The 23,759-nt window shown below is 42.8% G+C and overlaps 3 protein-coding genes and 1 long non-coding RNA gene across 4 annotated transcripts; 1 reads left to right on the top strand and 3 right to left on the bottom strand.

Moving 5' to 3' along the window:
• Positions 1–9,235: 9,235 nt before the first annotated feature.
• foxi3b (forkhead box I3b) lies at positions 9,236–11,358 on the bottom strand. The gene is made up of 2 exons (XM_086223085.1): positions 10,574–11,358; positions 9,236–10,442 (listed from the first exon to the last, which is right to left on the bottom strand). Exons 1-2 carry the CDS (start codon positions 11,172–11,174, stop codon positions 9,865–9,867), a joined length of 1,179 nt encoding a protein of 392 aa, XP_086079211.1. The 5' UTR covers positions 11,175–11,358; the 3' UTR covers positions 9,236–9,864.
• Positions 11,233–13,038, top strand: LOC147250808 (uncharacterized). The gene is made up of 3 exons (XR_015119131.1): positions 11,233–12,138; positions 12,356–12,464; positions 12,614–13,038. It is a non-coding gene; the product is annotated as an uncharacterized LOC147250808 (long non-coding RNA).
• Positions 13,039–19,789: 6,751 nt separating this feature from the next.
• LOC147250807 (protein Wnt-8-like) lies at positions 19,790–21,494 on the bottom strand. The gene is made up of 6 exons (XM_086222555.1): positions 21,433–21,494; positions 21,320–21,353; positions 21,109–21,238; positions 20,660–20,785; positions 20,419–20,561; positions 19,790–20,341 (listed from the first exon to the last, which is right to left on the bottom strand). The coding sequence occupies exons 1-6, from the start codon at positions 21,492–21,494 to the stop codon at positions 19,790–19,792; spliced, it is 1,047 nt and encodes a 348-aa protein (XP_086078681.1).
• A 505-nt stretch (positions 21,495–21,999) lies between these two features.
• Positions 22,000–23,759, bottom strand: LOC147250806 (protein Wnt-8a-like). Its single transcript, XM_086222553.1, has 6 exons — positions 23,689–23,759; positions 23,549–23,582; positions 23,301–23,439; positions 22,981–23,106; positions 22,748–22,890; positions 22,000–22,566 (listed from the first exon to the last, which is right to left on the bottom strand). Exons 1-6 carry the CDS (start codon positions 23,757–23,759, stop codon positions 22,000–22,002), a joined length of 1,080 nt encoding a protein of 359 aa, XP_086078679.1.

Genomic DNA, 23,759 nt, shown 5'->3' with positions numbered 1-23,759 from the left:
TGGCTGCACATTGCTTGGCCTGCCAGTACCGGTCGGCTGCCTCTGGAGACCCACAGGCCAACCATGCCCTGTAAGCCACCTTCTTCATCCTGATGGCTCCCCTCACCTCTGGTGTCCACCAGCGGGTTCGAGGAGTACCGCCGCGACCGGCCCCAGCAGCCTTACGGCCACAGCTCAGAGCAGCCGCATCGACAATGGCAGAGCGGAACATGGCCCATTCAGACTCAATGTCCCCCATCGCCCCTGGGATGTGGTCAAAGCTCTGCCGGAGGTGGGAGTTGAAGATCGTTCTGACTGGTTCTTCCGCCAGGCATTCTCAAAAAAACCTCACTACTTGTTTGGGCCTGCCGGGTCTGCGCGGCGTCTTTCCCTGCCACCTGATCCAACTCACCACCAGATGATGATCAGTTGATAGTGCAGCTCCTCTCTTCACCCGAGTGTCCAGAACATGCAGTCCCAGGTCAAATGATATAACTATAAAATCGATCATTGACCTGCGACCTAGGATGTCCTGGTGCCACGTGCACCGGTGGGCATCCTTATGTTCGAACATGGTGGTAGTTATGGACAAACTGCGGCTTGCACAGAAGTCAAATAACTGCACACCACTCGAGTTCAGGTCGGGCCTGCCATTCCTCCCAATCATGCCCTTCCAGGTCACGCTGTCATTGCCCACGTGAGCGTTGAAGTCTCCCAGTATGACGATGGAGTCTCACCTGGAGCAACTCCAGCGAAAGAGAAGGTCCAACCCCTCTCAAGGACTCGGGTTCCGGACCCAGAGCTTTGTGTCGAGGTGAGGCCGACTATATCTAGCCGGTAACGCACAACCTCTTCCACCAGCTCCAGCTCCTTCCCTGCCAGAGAGTAACGTTCCATGTCCCAAAAGCCAGCTTCCATGCCTGGGGTTCAGACAGCCGTGGCCCCCACCTTGGACTGCCACCCAGGCCACATTGCACCGGACCCCTCCGGTTCCTCCCATGGGTGGTGGGTCCAAGGGAGGACGTGTTCGTGTCACCTTTTCGGGCTAGGCCCGGCCACCAGGCGCTCGCCATCGAGCCCCTACCCCAGGCCTGGCTCTAGAGTGGGGCCCGATGCCCCTCCGGGCTGGGTACACAAAACACTTAATGGATTCTCCATGAGGGGTCTGTTGAACCATTCTTTGTCTGGCCCTTCGCTTAGGACCAGTCTGCCTTTGGTGACCCTACCAGGGGCAAAATACCCCCGACAGCATAGCTCCAAGGGTCACTAGGGCACTCAAACTCCTCCACCATAAGGTGGATAAGGTGACAGTTCCAGGAGGAGGAATGTCAATTTGTTATTCTTTTTTTATAAAGGCTCAAGAGACATACTTACAAAGTCCTATCTCATAGTCTAAATGGCTCTAAAGGTCTGCAACAAAATGAGAAATTCACAAAGATGTAGAGATTTAATATTATCGAGGGATGATGTCTGGATTTTTCAGAATTAATGTAAAATATTTATAGTTATTATGGTTCAGAGGTGAAATAAATGTAATGAGAAATGTATGACATATAAGAAAATTAAAGAGGACATTCTATAACTTCTTTTTACTGACATGAAGACTAAAAGTCACAAGATAATTAAAACATATTGTCACCTCCTTAAAATAATTTCCAGTCATTTTTTTGACATTCTTTTCCCTAAAGCAACACTTTATGATATTTTGCCTCCAGTTTTTTGTTTTCTTAAGAACTTGAAAAAATGACCAAGGTGATTATTTCAAGAAGGCGATGCGATGATATTGAATAAATAAAGATCTGGATTTAATTTTAATACTGTATAATAGAATGAGGTACTATCAAACGTATTCATTATCCATCCATCCATCCATTGTCTTCCGCTTATTCCTGTTAAGGGTTGCGGGGGGTGGAGCCTATCCCAGCGGCTACGGGCGAGAAGGGGTACACCCTGGACAGGTCGGTATTCATTATTATTATATTAAATATTTTTGAAGATTTCATTTATAAATCTAAAATAAATTGAACAACATTTAATGACATAATTATAATATGACCCTTGGTCTCTAGTGGATTGATTAGCAGTCGAGATCAGCGATGTGAGAAATCTCCACTTCACCAGGCAATTAATTCGCCATTGATTGACCTGAATGTGCACAAATGGGTTCTGTAGCACTCTTGCAATAAGATCTGTATGATGCAGAGCAAAGAAGCCAGACTTGACATACAAGAGATCACCCACCGTATCCTGGACTGCCGTTGTTTCACTGGCAACTAGATGAAGTCTTTCCTCTGCAGCTGCCCGTTCTGTACCTACGTCACCTTCTCAGGTTGCCTCCCATGGATGGAACAACATCTAAAGAGTGCCAACCAGTTTCACCATTCTATCAATGGCAAAGTGTAATGCTAAAACTCCACTGGTTGAACTCGGGGTCTTCAAGGTCTTCATGTGAAGAGGCTCTGAAGCGGTGACAAGGGTCCAGAAAACTGACACACAATGACACACAAAAAAACAATAATATTATTCTTCCTAAAAGAATATAGAAGAATGTAGTGGACTCTACTGGAGCTAATGGCTTCTGGTGTTGAAAATATTCATCTGGAGGTATATGTTAGATGAATGCAGAAAGTATTTTGCAGGTAAAACGGCTAGTAACTTTACTCAGAACATAAAATCAAATAAGGCAAGACCCTCAGGCAATCCAAACCATGACTGAGAACACCTGCACACACCCTTACAGTATAGATACTGCATGTGTACTTAGTGTACATTTCTATATATCCCAAGCCTACAAAGACCACATACACTTTTGAACATCCTCTGTCTAACTGAATTTGCACGTATTACATCCACGCTCACGTGGTTTTTGGAATTTTTTTTATAAATTTGGTTTGTGAATATATTGATATGTTATAACATGTTATTCTACTGTCAACTATTCTACTGTGAGTACAAGTAAAAGCACCAAACAAGCATTTCAGTACACATTGCATCTGTTTAATAAAGTAATACAATTTTTAATGCGATCAATTTGTGGAAAAAATACATATTGTGAAGCAAGTTTCTTAACACCTAAGATGTAAGTGGTTAACAGACATAAATGTTTAGTCTGAAGATTATGCATAGTATAATGTAAACAGCATGAAGGCACAAAGCAAATGTTGTATTTGGCTCTCATTCATGCAGCTGCACATACAAAGCTGTGTAACTTATTATGTAACTGACGTTACTGAAATGATTCTCGGTTCATATATAACTCTAAACAAAGGGGAATCCCTGACAGCGCCTATCTAACCAGCCAAGTCAGGACCTGTGTTTTTGTGGTGGGATTCAGTGCTGTGTGTCACAACAAACAGGATATGAGGGTTTAGAGGTCTTGCCTGTTTGGTGCTTTCAAGCATGCAGGACCAACAGTTTTTTTGTCTTAAGATACCCTCTTAATTCAGGCTCGACAACAAGGCTTTGTAAGAGTACTGAACCCTCTTAAAACCACTCAGACTTCTGGCAGGACAGTACCTGTAGGAGTGCACATTTACACACTGTTAGATGTGAAATCATAGCAGGAGTCAATTATGCATTGTTCAAAGCTTGTGTGGACACTTGAAAAATGCAGTTTTTGCTTGTTTACATCCTAATGGAGTGTCAGTAGATTTTGCAGTGATATATTGAGCCTCTGTATTGTGATAAATCATTGGATTTCTTAGAGGGGGGGTCAATACTGCAGCCTCAGCTGATGCCAATAAATGTCCTGCCAGCGTGTATGCGTGCAGCATTTACAGCTGTAATAAGAACACAATGTAAAACAAATTCTAAAGACGATTAAACTTGAATAAAAATATGATAAATGTGTGGTTGTGAATCGTAATAATTGCAACCCCATAAAAGAATCACTGAATATATTGCATTGGGTCTGGGTGCTTACAATGCTGCTCCCAGGCCTAGTTAATGGGAGTAGATATGAGTCTCTTTCGCCACATTAGTGTGCACTTGCTACACACATGCAGTCCTGTGTGCAGCCTCATAAAGCCCAGGATGAAGCTCCTACTTAGGGTGTTATTCTAGCTCCATGTGTTAACCTTCCTGGTTGCATCCAGAGGGAGAAATATTTTATACATCTTCCCGAAAACACTAATAATGAAACTTATATTTCTTTCTTTCCACCAGATATTTATTACAGGAGCCAAATATTACTGGGGGCAATTAAATGAAATGAGAAACACACAATTGGAGATTTTCCTCAGTGATGATACTCAGTAACTTCAGTTACATACATTATAATATATATGTATCTGTGAATTTTTTTTTTTAAAGTCCTATATTCCTGGCTTTATCTAATTTAGAAAAAAAAAAAAAAAAAAAAAAAAAAACTTTTCCAGCCCTGGACATTGTTATTTTTATATTACATGAATTTTTTTGCGGGTTTTTCAAAGCTGCATAAATGCTGACCAGTTATTTTACACAGACATGTTATACTGATTACTTTAGAGTTTTTAACTGTTTCACTCACTGTATATAGTAGGGATGAACCTTTTTTTAAAAAAATTCTTTGATGTTATTTTAACTGATGTTGCAAATGCAATACGATTCAAAACACAAGGAGGAACAGTTAAGCTTGTTTCAACATTCTCATTTCAATTAAAAAATATAACGATAATGGCGTGGATTTTGTAGTTAGATTACCATTTGCATGCTGGGATATCTCTGCAGCACCTTTAGTTTCATTTGAAATGGTACTTTGACACATTCTGCCTTGAGACACTGCACCTCTTGCAATTTGGATTGTTCTACGCCTCATTTTGAATACTTTTTCAAGACGTTCATTCTCAGTAAATATCATTGATTAAGTAAGTAAGTTGAATCTGACTGGTGAAAGATGGTTTCTTATTGCCTTCACTTGTTAACGTAGACCATAATTTTGGAACCCTTGGTTTCTTACAAACTCCTGTAAGAAGATAAATTGAATGTAGTTATTATTACCTCCAATATCTTCAATCTCCCCTGCAGCTCAGGAGACATCCACTATATCAACCCGAACGCACTCCCTCCCTCTCCGCAAAGCCCTCTCCATATCGCCATGTTTACTGCATGTTGACATGGAAAATATTTTAGGGTGAAATAGCTATGATTCATATATACACACACTCCTACTGTGCTCTGTGTTTGTCTTTAAACTTCACTTTTCCCCAAATCGTGTATATAAGCAATGTTTAGGACGGGAAGATCACTCTCTTGAGTTTGAGAGATGGGATGCATGCCTTTGCAGAGATGGTGAAGAAGAAGAAGAAGAAGAAGAAGAAGAAAAAAAAGAAGAAGAAGAAGAAAAAAAGAGGAAGAAGAAAAAGATGAAGAAGGAGAGGAAGAAGAAGAACTGATTTCCTACATTTACATGGAAAACTTGCTGGAATTTAACTGGACTTTTCTCATCCGACTAAGGTTGTTGGGAATCGGTGATGGCAACTGGGCTTTGACTTGGTATTACAATGTCAATAGTTATTGGGATCAATTTGTACCTCAAAAAACTAACATTTTTGAAAGTTAAAGCATCTCATGCCTGGCAAACTTCTGGAAATGGATTCAGACTGTTCTTGAGGAGATTGTCAGTTGTCCTCTAAAAGACACAAAAGGTTGTTCGATGATTTCCCCACCAAGCGTGTGTCTGGAGTGTGTACGCGTGTTTACACATAACAGCGAGCTGCGATGGCGTGGGCCCACTCCTCGCTGGAGCACTGAGCATGACGACATGTCTCCAGGCTTGACGTTCTCTGCTATCGTTTACTAAACAGTCTTGATAGGACAGGACTGTTTTAGTAAATACAGAAGGCGCATGTGTGTGTGTGTGTGTGTGTGTGTGTGTGTGTGTGTGTGTATTTTGGCTTGATTTGGTACCAGGACAGTTAGCTTTCCGTTCAAGAAGTGCCCTCCTCCCCTCATGACAGAGGAATAAACTTTAACAGACTAAGGTGTGAAAAAAATTGTATAATCTGGACAATTCTTACAGACCCAAATCCCTGATGCTTACCGGCTCTGCTATAATCTGTCTGAGTTTATAATATAAACACCACATGCTTGTATCTTGGGTGTGTGTGTGTGTGTGTGTGTGTGTGTGTGTGTGTGTGTGTGTGTGTGTGTGTGTGTGTGTGTGTGTGTGCATGAGGGGGAAGGGGAGTGGGTTCCGTTAGTTCGACAGGTGTGGGTGAGACTGCCACGAGCCAGGCAGCAGGTGGAGATGAAGATTTATTAGATTTTAATCGCATCACTGTGTTGAGCAATAATTCTAGTGCCCGAGGCACAGAAGGTCCATACAGGTGATTGATGGATGCTGGGTATCCCTGAGTCATAGAGTGTGTCCTACAATAAATACAGACTAACTCAGAAAGTACTTAAATATATCATTCTGTTGGTAAAGTGCTCCTATGCCACATATGTTTGGCTCAAGTTGGGCGAGTGTGAAATCGGTGGATGAGGTAACAGTCCAAATAAGCAGAATCTATTCAATATAAATGCAAAACAACAAGGGAAGTTCCAAAAAGGTTCCAATAAAAGCCACTGGCATCTGTTTCAGGGTGTCTGGAAGGTAAATCCATGCGCTTTACAGTTTCTTATCAGGAAAACTCCATCTGGAACACATTCTGACCTTGTCATCTTGTGATTAGCAGTTACAAATTTGCATCAATTTGAAACTGTCGAAGTAAGATGTCAGGAGCTGATGCCTGCTGTTAATAAAGTCTCACAGACAAGAAGATGTTTCAGTTGGCAGATAGAGCTGGTGCTAGATAGATAAGGCCACCCCTATTCTACATGTCTCACCTGCCAGCTTTAAGTCTCAACAAGATATGGAGGAAGAAAAAAACAAAAACACACTGCCATACAAACTAGTCAGAGCACTGACACAATTTAGGATGGAGTGTGACATGTTGAGACGTCTTTATCCATTGCTCTTTGCTCCTTTGTCTCCTTGGCTCATCTCCCACTTCTTTAGTTCTGTACTTAATGTATCTGCAATAGGACAATTTACATAAGACTATGGCACAATCACAATTCCCAGAATGATGGCTTTTAAATCAGATATGCTTGCAAGTCAGACTTTAATAAAAGCAGGCTGAGGTGTTGAATGCAACCTCATCACTTATTTTGAAATCAGTTATGCAAATTTTGACAGGTTGACCTTCTAACCTCCAACCACTAATACACCTCGTCAATGGTGCCAGGATGTTAAATTCCACTTGGTCTGGGTTCCAGATTCTCTCTCTTTCTTAACTTTCACTGTGTTTAGTGTAAATGGATGTCATGCTGCCTGTGTTTCGGGGTAAATAAAGGCCTGAGGCTGACACTGATCAAAGGCTCGTTTAGATTTAGGAAGAGATGGTTTCATCTAGACCAGGGGTGTCAAACTGATCCAGTAAAGGGCCGGTGTGGCTGCAGGTTTTCATTCCAACCAAGCAAAAGCAACACCTGATCCAACAAATGAGCTGTGTGGACACAGCTTGATTGATTTAAGTTGAATCAGGTGTTGCTTTTGCTTGGTTGGAATGAAAACCTGCAGCCACACGGCCCTTTACTGGATCAGTTTGACACCTGTGATCTAGACGCTCCAAAAACTTCATGAAGTGAAGGAAAAATAAGCCTTCATTCAAACGTGGCCACCCTGATGTCTTCCTAGGTCCTCTTTCCTGGGTGGTTCAGGAACCTTGTACTGGATACCATGTTTCAACTCAAATGAGCACCTATGTTATTTTTCTGCGTTTAACACAACTGTTTTCAGTGTTGGTTCACTTTTGTATATTTATTTGAACAACAATGCGCATGGTACTTAAAAATAGAATAATATGTATGAATAACATTGTCAAATCCACATATTTCCATGAGCACATAACTCTGCCAAACACAAACTGAAAAGTTGCTGTGTAAATGGATCTCTGTCAAACTTGAAAGAGTTCTTCCTGTCAAACTTGAAAGAGTTCTTCCTTGGCCTGTGTTACATTCCCACAAGTTTGGTGAAAATCATTATTGTATTTTCACACAATCCTCCAAAGAAGCAGATAAACAAAGCTACCGATTCATGCGAGTCTCTGAAAAGATACAGATGAAGACTCACATGATGTTGCTGAAATACGAATCTTATAAAGTTAGTCGACAAAATCTGTGTTCCAGTACATCGTGTATTACTTTACTCTGATGCTAAGATGCTTAGTCGCAAAGCCCAAATTTATAGTGCAGCAGGGGAGGCTTAAACTCAAAGTTGTGGGATATTATACTCATAAATGATACTCTGGGTAACAGTACTAGGAGTAGAAAATAGACAGTGACATGATACAACAGTACACAGTGGATTTATGTTGCTGCAGACGTAAGGTAGAATCTATATTTTTACAGCCTTTTTTTGATATTATTTATTATATAGCTTCTTTTTTAAATGTATGATATTCAAATTGAACCTGACGCTTTGTTACCTCCGTCTGGTTATTTCCAAGTTGTTTTGTTTTCCCCATTTCATTTTTCTCTAATTTGGATTTGTAAGTATGTCTGTAATTTTGCTTGTAAATATCATGAAAATTAGAATACACTGATGAAAAATTCAATTTATACTTTCACATTTAAAGAAAACATTCACATTACGGATGATTTCCAGTAACTTTATTGTATACAAATATATTATTATTTTAAATATTCTCATTTTAGAAAGCAAATACTCTATTATCTATGTTTTTGGTGTTTGATTCTCTACCAGGGAGGAACCCATTAGATTTTAGGTCACAATCCATTTAATTGACAGCAGACTCCATATGAAAAAAAAACTTTTCATCCTGACACATTTTATGAGTCAACCTGATATTAAGCTTGTAGGGAAATAGAAATCAGTACATGTTATTGTTTGTTTAGCACACTTCAGCATCTTTACAGCTTCTAACCGTTGGCCAAAGCTGCTTGCATCCAGTCAGTCAGTCAGCAGTATCTCCACATAAATGTGGGGATTTCAGTGTTTGGTGTCGGGGAGAGAGGCACCATGGGAATGTGGATTTTCACCGTTTAGCAGAATCAGTTAACTATCCATCACACAAAGATCAGGTTTCACCGACACGCAGCTTTTACTCTACTGGTCATGGCTTTCCCTGACAGGACTGTTTTCTGTCAGGATGAGCTTACTTTTCTGTCTTTGTTTTTAAAGGGGAGAACAATGTGTGTGTGTGTGTGTGTGTGTGTGTGTGTTTGTTTATTTGTATCAAATAAAACAGAAAATACAACTCTGGGACTGTAAAGCCTTTTATTCATATCAAAAACACCACATTACATATCAAGACACTAGAACAGGTGCACCAACAAACCAACGACGTAAATGTATAACATTACATGACACATAGACATATTTACAATCATAATGAAAATGAATCAGATTTCATTTTAGCTCTAAAAAAAAATCTAAACATTACAGTCTGCCTTTGTTTATTCTCTACCAACACTGTAGACAATGGCCTAATTTAACTACTCTAAATATGCTGTCTGAGCATTGTGTGGGTGATACCATCAAAGAGTCACACAGCAGCGTGGGACCACCTGATGTCAGCAGATCAGATCTCAGATCTGCTAATAATGAGTCAGATCTGATAGAGACCAAGTAGGGAAGAATAAAAGCTGACTGTGGATCTGATAGCGAGTCAGACTACCATTTCAGGGAGTGACACTTGCAGTCGTCTGCTGCTGATTCAGCTGTTCCTGTGGGAATCAAAGCCCTTCGACTAAGCTGTCACACGCTATAGTGGTCTCAACTGTCTCAGTCAGCGCAAACATGCTCAGTGTTTGTGTGTATTGCCATTCACAACAACAATAACAGATGGGGAACAGTTTCCTGTGGAATGTCTTCTCAAAGCACACATTTTGAGGCTCTCATTAAACCTCTGTGCCCTCACGATGGTAGATGATTCCTGTTGAGCTCAGCGGAGGATAGAAATGCCCACTGGTGCCGCTGTACTGGCTGAGGATGGGGCTAGAGTACCCAAGAGAAGAGTGAGTGGGGGACGAGGACAGCACAGGGGGAGCTGCCATTTGTGGTAGCCACTCTCTGCCAGCTGAGTTGGGGGAGTAGCTACCGAAGCTCCCAGGCTGCGTGTGCCTATGAGGGCCTTCGAGAGGAAGGTTGATCTGCAGGGGCCTGTTCAAACCATCGCCCCCCACCTCATTAGCTGTCGCAGCGGCCACTCCAGACATCTCAGAGAGGAAGCTGCTCAGGCAAGGAGTGGGACCTGAGGAGGAAGGGGAAGGAATCCTGTCTGCCGTGGGCGAAATGTTAAGGGCAGGGTTGCCAGAGAGTTTTGGGCTGCCCCTCTCACTGTCACCTGACTCGGGAGCTGCAGATCCACTCTCGCCACCAGAGAGGGAGTCAGACTTTCTCTTCCTTTTGCGTCGGAAGTTTCCGTTGTCAAACATCTTTTCACAGTTTGGGTCAAGTGTCCAGTAGTTGCCCTTGCCTGAAATGTCACAGAGAATATTTCATTAACATGGTTACACAGTGGATAATAATTGTACATTTGATATGCAACTACAACTTAAAATGCTTATAGGACAGCGATAACACACAGATCTGATTTTAAAATATTACCTGGGTCATCCTCATCTCTTGGTACTTTTTTGAAGCAGTCATTGAGGGACAGGTTGTGTCTGATGGAATTCTGCCAGCCAGCTTTACTCTTGTTGTAGAAAGGGAAGTTGTCAGCGACGTACTGGTAAATCTGGCTCAATGTCAGCCTCCTGTCTGGTGCTCCGTGGATAGCCATGGCGATGAGAGCTGAGTAAGAGTAAGGTGGCCTGACCAGCTTCATCAAGTCTTCTTGTGAAGGGAGAGAGAACCAGCTTAGCTCTCCTCCTGGACCCCCAGCACCAGCTGGACCCAGGTAAGGCCTCTGCATGCCATAATGCTGAGGGACAAAAGGAGGACCTGGGTTGCCGGGTGGGCCGGTGGTAGCCAGGTACGGCGGTGTGTTGATCCCGGAGCCGTTGAACCAGAGATAGGGGTTTGAGGAGGACGAGGTGTAGTCACTCAGGTCGTAGGACGATGGTGTGGTCCGCTGAGGACTCGGCAGAGAGGGAGGAGGGTAGTAACAGTCACTGTACATACTGAGTTCAGGTGGCTCCTGGCCGAGGCTTGGGAACTGTGGGCCGCAACGAGGAGGAGACTGGTCCTGGGCCTCAAAGGAAGACATCGTCAAGGCAGTTTCTTGTCAACCCTCAAAAATCTGTGTTGCTTTTGTTTGCCCTGGATTTCTGTGCCTAAATTGACTTGATCAGCCCTCAAGAGTTCTTCTGTCTTTGCAAGGTATTTGGATGATGGCCTCTAAGCAGACAAGTTGCAGGCAACTCTTCTCCTCTGCTTTCTTGTCTGTTTGCCCCTGCTCTATGTTGAGATGTCACCTGACATACCTGCTTTATCTGTTTCCCTGGAGACGCCCCAGTCTCGTTTGATTGGCTGTTGTCTCAGGTGAGTCCTCTCTTCCTGCTTTTTTTTTTTTTTTCCTTTTGTCAGCTAGTTTAGCTCCTCCAGGGGTTTTGTTCACCCTCACTTACTTTCTTTTAATTCTTCACTTCGATTTCGGTCATCTGCATTTTTTCAAATATTTAGCACGACTAAAATAATATTGCTTAGATCATTTAGATTATAATTTTTATTGAATTTTCTTTTTGGATGAATCTCTAACCATAATGACGTGCTTTGACATCATGAAAATGCTTTATTTATCAGCCAATAACATTCATCTTTTCTGAAAAACTTAGGGTGTATGATGGGGGGTGATATTTGATGAGCACAAAACAACAGGTTAATCGCATATTCACACAATGTGAAGTACATTTAGTACAAAACAATAGCCTAATACACAATATTTAGTATTTAAACAATAATTTTAATGATCTAATCCGGTAATTATACAGAACAGTTTAGTAGTTTCTTGTGAACTAAATTCTTTAAAGTACTAGGCTCTAGTACGTACCTCCAGAGACCATTTTCAAAAAAATGGAATTGCCGTATCAGGATTATCCTACCTTCAGGTTGCTGTGGGTTGTTGTGACGTCATTCCCTTCAAAATCGAGACTGCGCCTTACGTCGAGCTTCTTCAGCGCGAGAATTTAATTGTTGTTTGGCAAGAACAGTGTAAAGAAAAATCTCCCAGCGTAAGTTTTTACACATTGTTAGCATGAAATATTTGCCTTTGTTTCCACAGAGAACTCCCACCAAATATACGAAACATTACACGTTTGTACAGTCATTTTAAAAGAATTCTTCATGCTAACGTTAGACCAAAGCGTCGTTAGCTAATGCTAATGTAGCTAGCAGCGATTTACGAACGCTTTAGCCGTCATGCTAGCTCGCTACTGTGTTGTGACGTAGATGGCCGACTCAGCGACGACTCTTGAGTTTCCTCAGGAGAGCAGCGGTGACGTGTTTGAGCTCAACGGGGATTTGGAGAGAATGATTGAAGACATTGAAAGTATGTCGGGTATGTAGGAAATGTGCTTTTTTTAAACTTTTGGCATGATTCTCAAGAAACATGCCTCTGAAAAGTGGTGAGCTGCAGTATTAGCTGAATTTCATAATTAAGCGGTTAACTATAATTTTCATCCCTTTCTGTGTGCACCCGAAGTGCAGCTATCGTGGATGACGTATGACCTGGTGGCACTGAGAACCAGCCCCGAGCTAAGCAGTGTAGTCCAGAAGCTGGAGGAAGCCTGTCACCGATGCAGGGCTGTTGTCAGCGGAGCCCATGAAGTCCAAGAGTGACAAGTGATCTGAGCCCTCTGACAAACCACTCTCTCGGATGTAATGCATCACCCCCAGTTCTCAAGTTGTTCACTGAGATAAAACAGACATTGTTGTTAAAACAGTTTTGCATTTTGTTTTGTCCAAGGAGATGCCAAAACAGTTTTCATGTCTTGCGGAGAGGCAGCTGTTGATTCTGTTTGCCTCACAGAATTATTTTCCGAAGTCAAATATACTGTTGTTGGGAAAAACGAATGTAATTAAATACTGTTTATTTGTTAAAAAGTATAAATAAAGAAATGCTTAAATAATAATGTGTTTTGTGTTTTTGTTAAGACTTGGGTGTGTACCTTTGACTCAATTATCCAATCATGGTAGTTCTGTTTTAGCAATTATATTTAATTCTGCATTTACATTCTGTATTTTGTGTTTACATGGCCTATTCTGCTTGTAATTATTTTTCAGATGGAAAAATCTGAGAAGAGCACAGGCCTTGCTACTCCTGCTGCTAGTATTGATGTGGAGTACATTCTCAAAGAATTGGACTCTTTGTCTGCTTGCATGGATCTTTTTGCATGTATGTATGACCGTTAACCCTTTCCACCTTCGAAATATCAGCAAGCACCAATTATGCTAGTAAGATGACCTAATGATTGATTTGCAAATATGCAAAGCAGATGATGTAACAGTTGCCCTAGATCTGCAGTGTGATAGCCCAAACATGGATTAATGGACACCAACTGCTTGTAGATGTAACTAGTGCAGAATTACTTGACAGTACGTGATGGCTGTCAGATCAATGTGCCGATGGGTAGAAAGGAATAACTGAAGGATTACAAACATGGTTATCCATCACGCCATTTGATGTGAGGCATGATGTTACAACTTGTTTTCTGCCACAGGGGACAGATAAAGCAATAAAGCAGCAGTAAAAGTAAACTGACTTCACACTTCTGCTCACTGTAATCCCTGAAAAACTTAAGGAAAACATTGCTTTATATTCATTTATGCAGGAAGGAAATTAACCCACTTACCATTCCTGAGGAAATGATGAGAGATGTACACCTGATTTGCTTGAATTTTTCTTGACCTCTCTTTCAGGTGATTTTCTGTGCTGCCACTTATCCAAGACATATCTATCAAAACAGTGGAGTGTGTACATTTGAGTCCATTATTTAGATTTGTTCCTACCCATGATGATGATCATCATTGATATGGTCAATGATGTGGAGACTCTTCACTATTGCTTTTGGACAAATCCAGACTGTGTCGACTGGGGGAAAATGTGAGATAAGATGTTTGTGTTTTCTGGCAGTGGAAGCCCAGCTCAAGCAGTGTGATCTGATTATTTGTGTTGGACACCCAGACAAGCTGTCATCCGTTAAAGTCCAGGAGGCACCAAAGCAGCCTCCCCGAGCTTGGCCTGAAGAGCAACAAATGGAGGTAAATCCTGCATAATTCTATTTTGATAAAATCTCTTGTTTTTGAAAGTACAAGTCAAGTTAGCTGAAAAGAATGTCATAGTAATGACCTTTGTGACTGTTATAACTGACATTTCCTCTGATACTCCTAGAAGGCTTCTGAAGTAGCAAACACACATATTTGTGTCCAGAAAAACAAATACCCACACACACACATTTACCTGAGGCTTGGTGCTGGTGCAGGTCAGAGTCCTGCAGGCTGTAGCAGCAGACAACGCCGTGGGTCAGAGGTCTGTGGTGTCATTGAGCAGAGGCAGCTGTGTGTGTGTGTGTGTGTGTGTGTGTGTGTTTGTTATCTCCTTCACCCTGGGGAATATCTGCAGCACATAAAAAGATGACAGGGACCTAATGATGCAGTGCAGCGTAAGCCAGCGTCAGACATCCCTTGAGGCCTGCCACAAGATGTGAACTTTTCAGTTGGATTCAAGTGTACATACTGCTTTTTTCTCTCATTCCAACATTGCCGTTCACAGTTGCGTCATTTTCTGTTTACCTTTGTGTTTTTTGATGCTTGAAAGTAGGAGTTGTCTTAGTTATGGATCTCAACCTTTCCAGCAGCTTTTCCAGCACCCTTATCCGGGTGTAGAATGTCTCTTATCATTAAAAGCACCATGTGTAAATCCACACACAGCAGCCATCCCATCATAATCTCTGTTCTCTTTTACACCACTGATTTGTTTGTGCGTTTGTTACTCTGCTCCACAGGAGGATGATGTGTGTGCGTGTCAACCTCTGTGACAGCCACTTCAGATTGATGTCCTTCACACCAGCTGGGATGCTTCATGATAAAATGTTCACAGTAAGAGATAAACAAAAGACGAAACTTAACCTTATAATTTCTGTGCCACAATATGAGAATTGTAAGTTTCACAAATAATGATATGCCACCTATACTTGGTGAATAAAAGGGATATTCCCTGGGTTCTAGCAGACATAAAGGTAGTGTTGTGTGCTTTGTAAAACATCTCCATCTGGTGTTTACTTTCTGAAAATACTCTTGGTGTTTACTTTGCCAGAAATTACCCTGCTCACATTCAGTGTTTTCTGATGATCGGAACTGAGAGGATATTTTGTTTAACCTAGACTGAGCCATTATCTGATATTTATCTTATCCTTCTGTTTCCCTCTGTTTTTACCACAGCTATAAATATTAATATGGTCACCACCGCTTTTTTTTTTTTTGCAGAACTTGTCCGAAATTTGAAATGATTTCCAAAAGCCAAGATACCACAAAGAAAATACAATATTCATTGAAAAGATTTATCTAGAACAAGAGCTACAAAATGTAGAGAATAAGCAGTTGTCAGTTGATGCCACCCCTCATCTACGTGTGCATATCGCACTTCTTTGAAAAAAATTACAACATTTAGGAGTACTGGAGAGATGGAAGGAAACAGAAAAACATGTAAATGAAAGTTGTTGTTTTTTTTTCTGGTCCATAAACTGTTTCTGGTTCAAGTATTTGTTAATTAAGCAGACCCCCACCTCTCAGAATAATCTGTCATTTCCTCAAGTTTAGATCATTTATTGAGCTACCAGATAAACCCCGCCTTCAGTCAGATATAGTCTTTCCTGACTGTGTTGTTAACTGATGAGTGAAGGGTACAGTCTGGTCAAAGTTCTTTGCATTTGTGATTGTTTCTGATCAGTGTAACTTTTTCTGACAAGTAATTAAAGGATCTTGGAGAGGATGTCACGGGCCACAATATTCTTCTAAAAACACACTTTTTATTAATAGATTTAACTTACACATTATAATTGATTGATACTCTAAATTGACCGTAGGTGTGACTGTGAGTGTGAATGGTTGTCTGTCTCTGTGTGTTGGCCCTGTGATGGTGACCTGTCCAGGGTGAACCCCGCCTCTCGCCCAAAAGCTGCTGGGATAGACTCCAGCCCCCCCCCCGTGACCCTGAACGGGATAAGCAGAAGAAAATGGATGGGTGGATATTGAGATTTAGAGGTGGTGTTGTGGTTAGCACTGCATGGATGTTCAGGGTTTGAATCCACCAGGGCCTTTATGTGTGGAGTGTGTAAGTTGACTGCATGGGTTCTCTCAGGGTACCCTGGCTTCCTCCCACACAGCAAAACATGCTCATGCTGGAGGCTCTAAACTGCCCTTAGATATGTGTGGTTGTCTGTCTCTATATGTGGCCCTGTGATGGACTGACGACCTGTCCAGTGTGTATCCCATGACTCGCCTGATGACAGACAGCTACGATAGGCTTTGATACCCCCCCCCCCCTTATGACCCCGAAACAGGATAAGCTGTTGATGGTGGACTAGCATGAACTTGTGCAGAGATATTCAAGGAGTTTAGAATGGAGGAAGATGATCCCGGGTGATGAAACGTGATGTCTTTTTAAACTCACCTTTATTTGTTTATCTAATGTTTTGTTAACTGTATCAGGCTGAGTTGGGGACTGGAGGATTTGAGGGAAGTTAAGTTGCTGTGAGAAGACTATTGGGGGAGGGGGGAACTGAACTGAACTGTGGTGTTTGAGGCCTGCAGCAGCAAAAGCGTTGTGAGCACTGCCATCTTGTGGACGTAATTGATAATGTGTCAGCAAGTGTGCAGCAGCACTATTGCAACCTGTAACAGCCATGAAAGATGTGGGAAATTGGTTATATTATATATTATAATGTATTTTAGATGATCAGGAACACTGCACAATTAATCAGCATAAACTTGATCTAAAGGTATGGTCCAGATTGTTGAGACCGCTTGATCCTCAAAATGCAGCTTGTGCTGGCTAGCGGGTCTGTCTGAAGGAGAGTATTTGTAGGTGCCTTCCTTTTAACCTCATGGTAGTTAAGATCATCTCTGTACATCCATCATTTGCAAATGTAGACACAGTTGTGTAACTTAGAGTTTTCCAACTCTGTGACCCTTTCAGCCACGTGAAGCCTTGTGGATGCCTACAGGCACTTGATTTCAACACTGGCATGTACTCTCATAAGCCATCACTCATTCATCCTCATCATCATGTACAATCACACAACCAGGTGAGGAGTTGTGCAGCCATGGAAGCCTGTTGAAATCAATTGCCTGTAGGCATCTGCGTGGCTGACAGACCGTATTCTTTTGAAACGTTCTCTGTCAGGAACAGTTTGAAAATCATGGAATTAAGGTGGGTAATTTTAGACCTCTGTAAATGATAATGACCTGGTGTTTAGAATTTAGGTGGGGGAGGATGTGGAGGTTTTGATGTGCTTCCATGGGGGGAGGGGGATATTCTCAAGTACACACACACACACACACACACTATGGCTTGTGCTTCAGTTATATTGCCCTTCATTACATCATTCATTCCTATTGGTGAGTATATGAATTATTTTAATAAGAAACGGATGAAACATTGATGCTACTGCTGAGTTCCAGGTCCCCTTTGGCCTCTTGCAGATCCAGAGGATGTTTGTAAAACACAGCCCCATTCAGGGAGCATGGCACCCACCCCATGCACGCTCCCTGGATGACTGCTACTCACACATGGAGGCAGTGACTCACCGCATGGGCACAGTGCTGGCACATATTGCTATTTAAGACGACCCTCAATGCTGGAGTAAATCCAACAATGGACCGTGAAGGATATTTCCCTTATCTGATTCCAGCAAGTGTTCTCCCTGTTCACTTCAAAACCAAAATGGTTTTGTGTGTGCGTAGTCATCCAGAAGCTATGGACAGGCAGATGCTACACTCCCTTAGCAGGACTATGTATAACAGCCTCAGGCTCAGTGAATGACACGAGGGAAACATTAGGTATTCAAATAGTGTCCTGAAACGCATGTCCTGAAATCGATTCTCTCCATGTCCTCGGTGCTCTCTACTTTTTTTTTTTAAGGCCTATCTTCCTGCTCGTGCAAATATTAATGTTGCTTTGTAGAGATTATTCATGTTTTTATCTTAGAGTAATAAAATTGAATGTTTTGCACATTTTGTATCCCACACAGTCAGGCCTCTTTGGATCTCACACCCAGGTGAGAGAGGAGGGCAACAGGAGAAGGGGTGATCAATCACGCTCAGAGCCTCCAAGACCCCCAGGCCTGTCTGGATGCATACATGAGTCCTCCAAGGGGGGTCTTTGTGGGAGATCACCCCCTCTCTTCTTTTACTCTCATTTGGAAACATACTGCCCTGGGTAAGATTGTAGAGTAAATACATTATAAATCTTAAGTAAGTGTTTGGAAGAAATGCTGGGTCACATAGGTTAAACACCCAAAAGAATGTCTCTTTTTTACAAAAAAAAAAGGACGAAGGGGAGAGTGAGATGCTAGAACTGACAACAGGTCAGCCGATGCTCATATGGGGCCAATAAGGAACTCATAATGCAGCCAGTGGAGAGATAAGGGAGGGATCGGTGAAGGCCTCCAGTGGGGTGAAACATTCATTAACACACAGCAGGACAGCATGGGAAATACAGGACATCCCCAGAAGCTAACAGACAAATGGGATGAGGAGGAGGGAGGGTTTTCTTACAGTCAGTAATTGTACTTTGGGAATAATTTTGAAGCCACTTTTCCAATCTTGCCAATAGGATTGCAGAATTGTTTTGTGGTGTGAACACTAACAAGAACCTGATGAGTGGAATAGTCTGTTGTCTCCAGATTGATAGAGTACAGGGACTGTGGGCATCTAATGATTCATGCTATTCTTGTCCGGATTCTTTGCCTGTTAAGAAGCGGGTCTTTGTGACTCCCCACCCCCTCTACCCCAGGCATGGACCCCCTGATGAAGGTAATATCCATGTCACTCGTTGAACTGAGACAGTGGCAGATTTATGACATATCCAGCTGAGAGGAAGATTTTACTAGATACAGGGGGTCAAGGAGAGAAAATAAGTGGTCTTCGGCGGGCAGACACTGGGCTTCTCTTGTTTACTTGCAAATCATACGATTATGAATTAACTCTACTTTCAAGAGTGGAAATTAGATTTTGTGGTGGAACACAAGTCTTTTTTTTCACTTTGCACCCCGCTTATGTGGCGTTCTGCTGATGTCCGTTGAAGTGTTGCCTTGACATGATTTGATACGATGTGGGTCATTAGCATTACCTGTGGGACGTGACAATGACCAGGGTAGAAATGTGGTACTGAAGATTATCAGGACAAACAACTAACTTCTAGTAGTGGAAATACTTTGCTAATTTATCTTTCAAAGCCTCGCTGCTCTTTGAATCAATTCAATACACACACATCAAAGCTGGTCAACACCTGGGATAGGTGTCAACTGCACCATGTTATCCATGTAATCCTCTGGTAAGTGGATTGAATCCCTTTCTTATTGTAATGCACAAGTTGACTGGTGTGTCCTGTCACAACCTCCTGAAAGAATAACCAGGTTATCATTTAAAATAATACTAATAGAAACAACAGATCACTTATTTAGACTTTTATTAAGAATCAACCCAGTTCAACATTTTTTTCCAAGTACACAAGCATATTCATAAATAGACATACAACATTGAAACATGGAGCAAAAGTGCAAATATTATTAAGCAACATCGGATATTGGCCCATATTTGGCGGATTGTCCCGTGGAAGCAGAAGTATAATGCTCTTATACTCTATTTGATTGATTGATTGATTTATTTGCGTCCCCGGTGTCTGCGTCTGAGGCCCTCCGCTCCCTCCCTCCTGGCGCACACGTGTTTGACCACCACTTGAGAGCAGTCGTCACAGTTCACCTTGCAGCACCAGTGGAACTTGCAGTTGCAGCTGCTCACGACCTCCGTGCGCTTCTCCTCCACCCGCAGGCCGCAGTCATGGCACAGCCTGCGACAACTCCTCCTCTCCCACTGGCTCAGACCCTCGCCGTGCTGCACGCACTCCCGGCCCTCGGTGCCGTACAGCCCCAGGCTGGTGTTCCTCCGGCAGTAATCAGGAGAGTCCTCTAGATAGATGAGCTCGGTCTGGGAGATGCTGCCCACCGCATCCACGATGGCGCCCCTGTTGTCCGCGCTGTTACCTGCCCTCTTGCGCTTCTTGTCCAAATCCAACTTTTGGGCTTGGTTGTGTTTGATCTTCAGGTAGTTGCCGATTTCTCTGAAATCAGACAGCTGCGTCCAGCAGGTTTTTACGCTGCAGCTCTCGGACATGCCGTGACATCTGCAGATCCGCTTCATCGTTGCACTCACGGCCTATTGGAAAAGCACAGAACATTAATTGCTGCCCATCATTTCAAGCTTATGAATGTTTGTTGCTGGGAGGTGCGTACCAGACGCCCGGCCTCGTTGTTGTGCAGGTTGACTGCAGCCCTGGAGTCCTGGCCTGTCTCCTGCGCATCGACGTACTGTTTGGAAATCCTCTCCCCGAAATCCACATTATCGCTGCAGCCACCCCATAACCAGCCACGTCCGCCTGCGCTCACAATGTCAGTGGAAATCCGCTTTAATTCAAACATTTACAACTTAATATATATATATATATTTTTTAATGGAATTCTGACGAGTAATTACCAATTTTGCCGTTTTTGGAAACATCACAGCCGCAGTTCTCCAGGTCTCCCAGACTACAGTTCCTTGTCAGAGTGTACATGACCCCCGCTGCACTGATGGCGTGCACGAAAGACGTCTCTCTGGTTGCTGCAAATGAGAGGAAATACACAGTATAAATAATTGACCTCCACGTATAACTCTCATTTTGGAGGCAAAAAAATGAAAGAAAATCCTGCAAATTATGGATTAAAAAGGTAGGCCATTATGCCTTAAAATTAAAAGTCTTTAATGCAATTTATGTATAGACGAGGTGATGCAACATGCAAGTGAACATGACGAGACCTAGATGTCCAAGCACTGGAGCGTTTCACTCTTTGAGACAGACTTAATGCAATATAACATTTTAAACAAGGCGCTTTTACGCACAGAGAGGCGTTTTTACGCACAGAGAGGCGCGCTTCCTGACCTACCGCGTCTCAGTCCCTTGTGCTGGAATGCGCTGTCCGGACAGTTCCATCTGTCCCACGCAAACTGGTGTTTGCACTCCTCAATCCCACTCTCCGTGCCCACCTGCACGCTCCTTGCATAGGTGAGATAGGCCTACAAGAGAGCCAGTGGCAGTCATTTACTGTTTGAATGTCACTTGGAAATTATGTTCGTAACTCTAAAAAGGTAATTTACCTTCGGTCCCGTCATGAGAAAATTACTCGCCATCCTGAGGAGAAGGTGATAGTATTAGAGGGACCTTCATTACATATAAACATGTCAAAGATCCAGTTGATTAAGTCTCTTACCAAGCATGACCCAGACACATTTGGTGTAGAAGTGGCAGGAGCCAAAAAATAGAATGCACCATATTTTATCCCAAGAGATGTACGTATTTTGACCCGTTGTGCTTCAACTTTGGCCTTTATTTGAATGAAGAAGGACAAATGGTACTGTTGTGCTTTACCCCCCCCCCCCCACATACACACACAAAAAGAGCTGATTGGGTAACGACTTTAGGAAACGCCTATATGCACACTTCAAAGGAAGGCATTAGGCGACGGTTTATTTTCCTTCCAAAGCTGCAGCACAACAGGGCACCAATATACAAATACAGAATCCTGAGAAAAACACACGTGGAAACATATATTATACAAATATTTATTAGGTAAAATATCATTTTAAAATACATTAATAACCGGACATTTGGACTCACACACGCACGCACGCACGCACGCATACTTTTGGGCCATAAAACACAATGCTTTTGTAAAATAAAGTGCGTTAAATTCCTTGAGGTAATAAGATGGTAAAGTCTTGTTATACAGATGAGACTGAATTAAGTGTGACAGTCGCTCTTCGAATGCAAACGTCAGTCACTGCCTGCGTGCATTATGCCTGCGTTTTGTTTTGTTATGTGGTTTCCTCCCACTTTCTTTGCGCGCACAGTAATATTTGGTCACAGTGTGTGTGCATTTGTCACATTTAACCGTGCAGCACCAGTGAAACTTGCAGTTGCAGCTGCTGACGACCTCGATGCGCTTCTCCACCACGCGAAGGCCGCATTCGTAGCACAACCTGCGGCAGCTCCTCCTCTCCCACTGGGACATGTTCTTGTCCCCCTTCAGACACTCTCGGCCCTCGGTGCCCTGGAAGCCCACGCTCTGGTTCCTGACGCAGTAATTGGGAGAGTCCTCCAGATAAATGAGCTCAGTCTGAGCAATGCCCCTGGAACCGTGAGCGATGGCTCCTCGGTTGTCCGCACTGTTCCCCGCCCTCGCAGGCTTCTTGTCCATTTCCAGCTTCTTGGCTTGCCCATGCTTCATCTTCAGGTAGTTTCCCACCTCTCTGAAGTCTGCCAGCTGCATCCAGCAGGTTTGGATGCTGCAGCTGCCAGACACCCCATGACACTTACAGGCTCTCCTCATGGTCGCCTTGATTGCCTGGAGAGGACAGAAAGTGTTCAAGATTATTTTTTCGATTAACACGAGATGGGCATTGTTTTTTTTTGTTGTTGTTTTTTTGTTTTGTTTTACATTTTAGATGTAATATAAACAAGAGCTCTTAGTTTAAGAACATGGTTTATGAATTTTATAGCAAACATTGAGTAAAATATCTGCTTACCAGTCGGCCCGCTTCGTTATTGTGCAGGTTTACTGCTGCGCGGGAGTCGTGTCCATCTTCCAGCGCGTCCACGAACTGTTTAGAGATCTTCTCTCCAAACGCCACATTATCACTGCAGCCCCCCCAGATCCACCCTCGGCCACCTGAGAATCCGGGATAAAATGTTATCATGCAATTATACTGATATCAGGTAGCCATGTGGTGCCTAAGAGACGCACAAGAGCAAAATGTACCTGTTTGTCCTATTCTGGTATCATCGCAGCCGCAGTTGTCAAAGTCTCCCATGCTGCAGTTCTTGGTGAGTGTGTACATAACTCCGGCCGCGCTGATGGCGTGGATAAATGCCGTCTCCCTGGTGGCTAAAACAAACGACAAAAAGCGTTACACAATGATCTGGCATCATGAATGCGTCATGGCAGCTGAAGGTACAAGCGTACAACGTGCGTAAATGTACGATTTGAGTTGTATGAGGCGAGAATGTTTGGCAACAAGGATTTAATTCAAGCGAGTTTAGCAGAAACTAAAACAGTAATTTAAGTATGAGCGTTCTTACCACTTCGGAGACCGTTGTGTGTGGATAACTGAAGTGTGCGCTCTGGGCAGTTCCATCTGTCCCACGCAAACTGGTGTTTACACTCCTGTATTCCACTCTGTGCGCCCACTTGCACACTGTTGGCGTAGGTTAGAAATGCCTTGGGAGAGAAAGCAAAACGCTAAATATTTCATTAACATACATTAATTTAACACACGTGGTACAGAAGATGTGTAATAGGTGCGCAATTCCAATTCCAAAAAAATTACCTTTGGTCCTGTCATAAGGAAATTATTCACGGTCCTATGGAGGAAAAAAGAGACAAACGTGTGAGTCCGTGTCACCAAACCATCAGCAAACAAGTTTCACTGAGTTTTAAAAGGAATTCCTCCCACAGTAAGTGACATACCAAGTGGATGCAGTCTGAAAATGACAACTCAAGCATAGAATCATCATTGCAAGGAGATTCCAGAGTCCCAT

Source organism: Aulostomus chinensis, chromosome 13, assembly GCF_037954235.1.
Source record: "Aulostomus chinensis isolate RoL2024-O1b breed Wild chromosome 13, RoL_Achi_v1.0, whole genome shotgun sequence".
NCBI lineage: Eukaryota > Metazoa > Chordata > Actinopteri > Syngnathiformes > Aulostomidae > Aulostomus > Aulostomus chinensis.
This window is presented reverse-complemented; position numbering and strand designations above follow the sequence as displayed.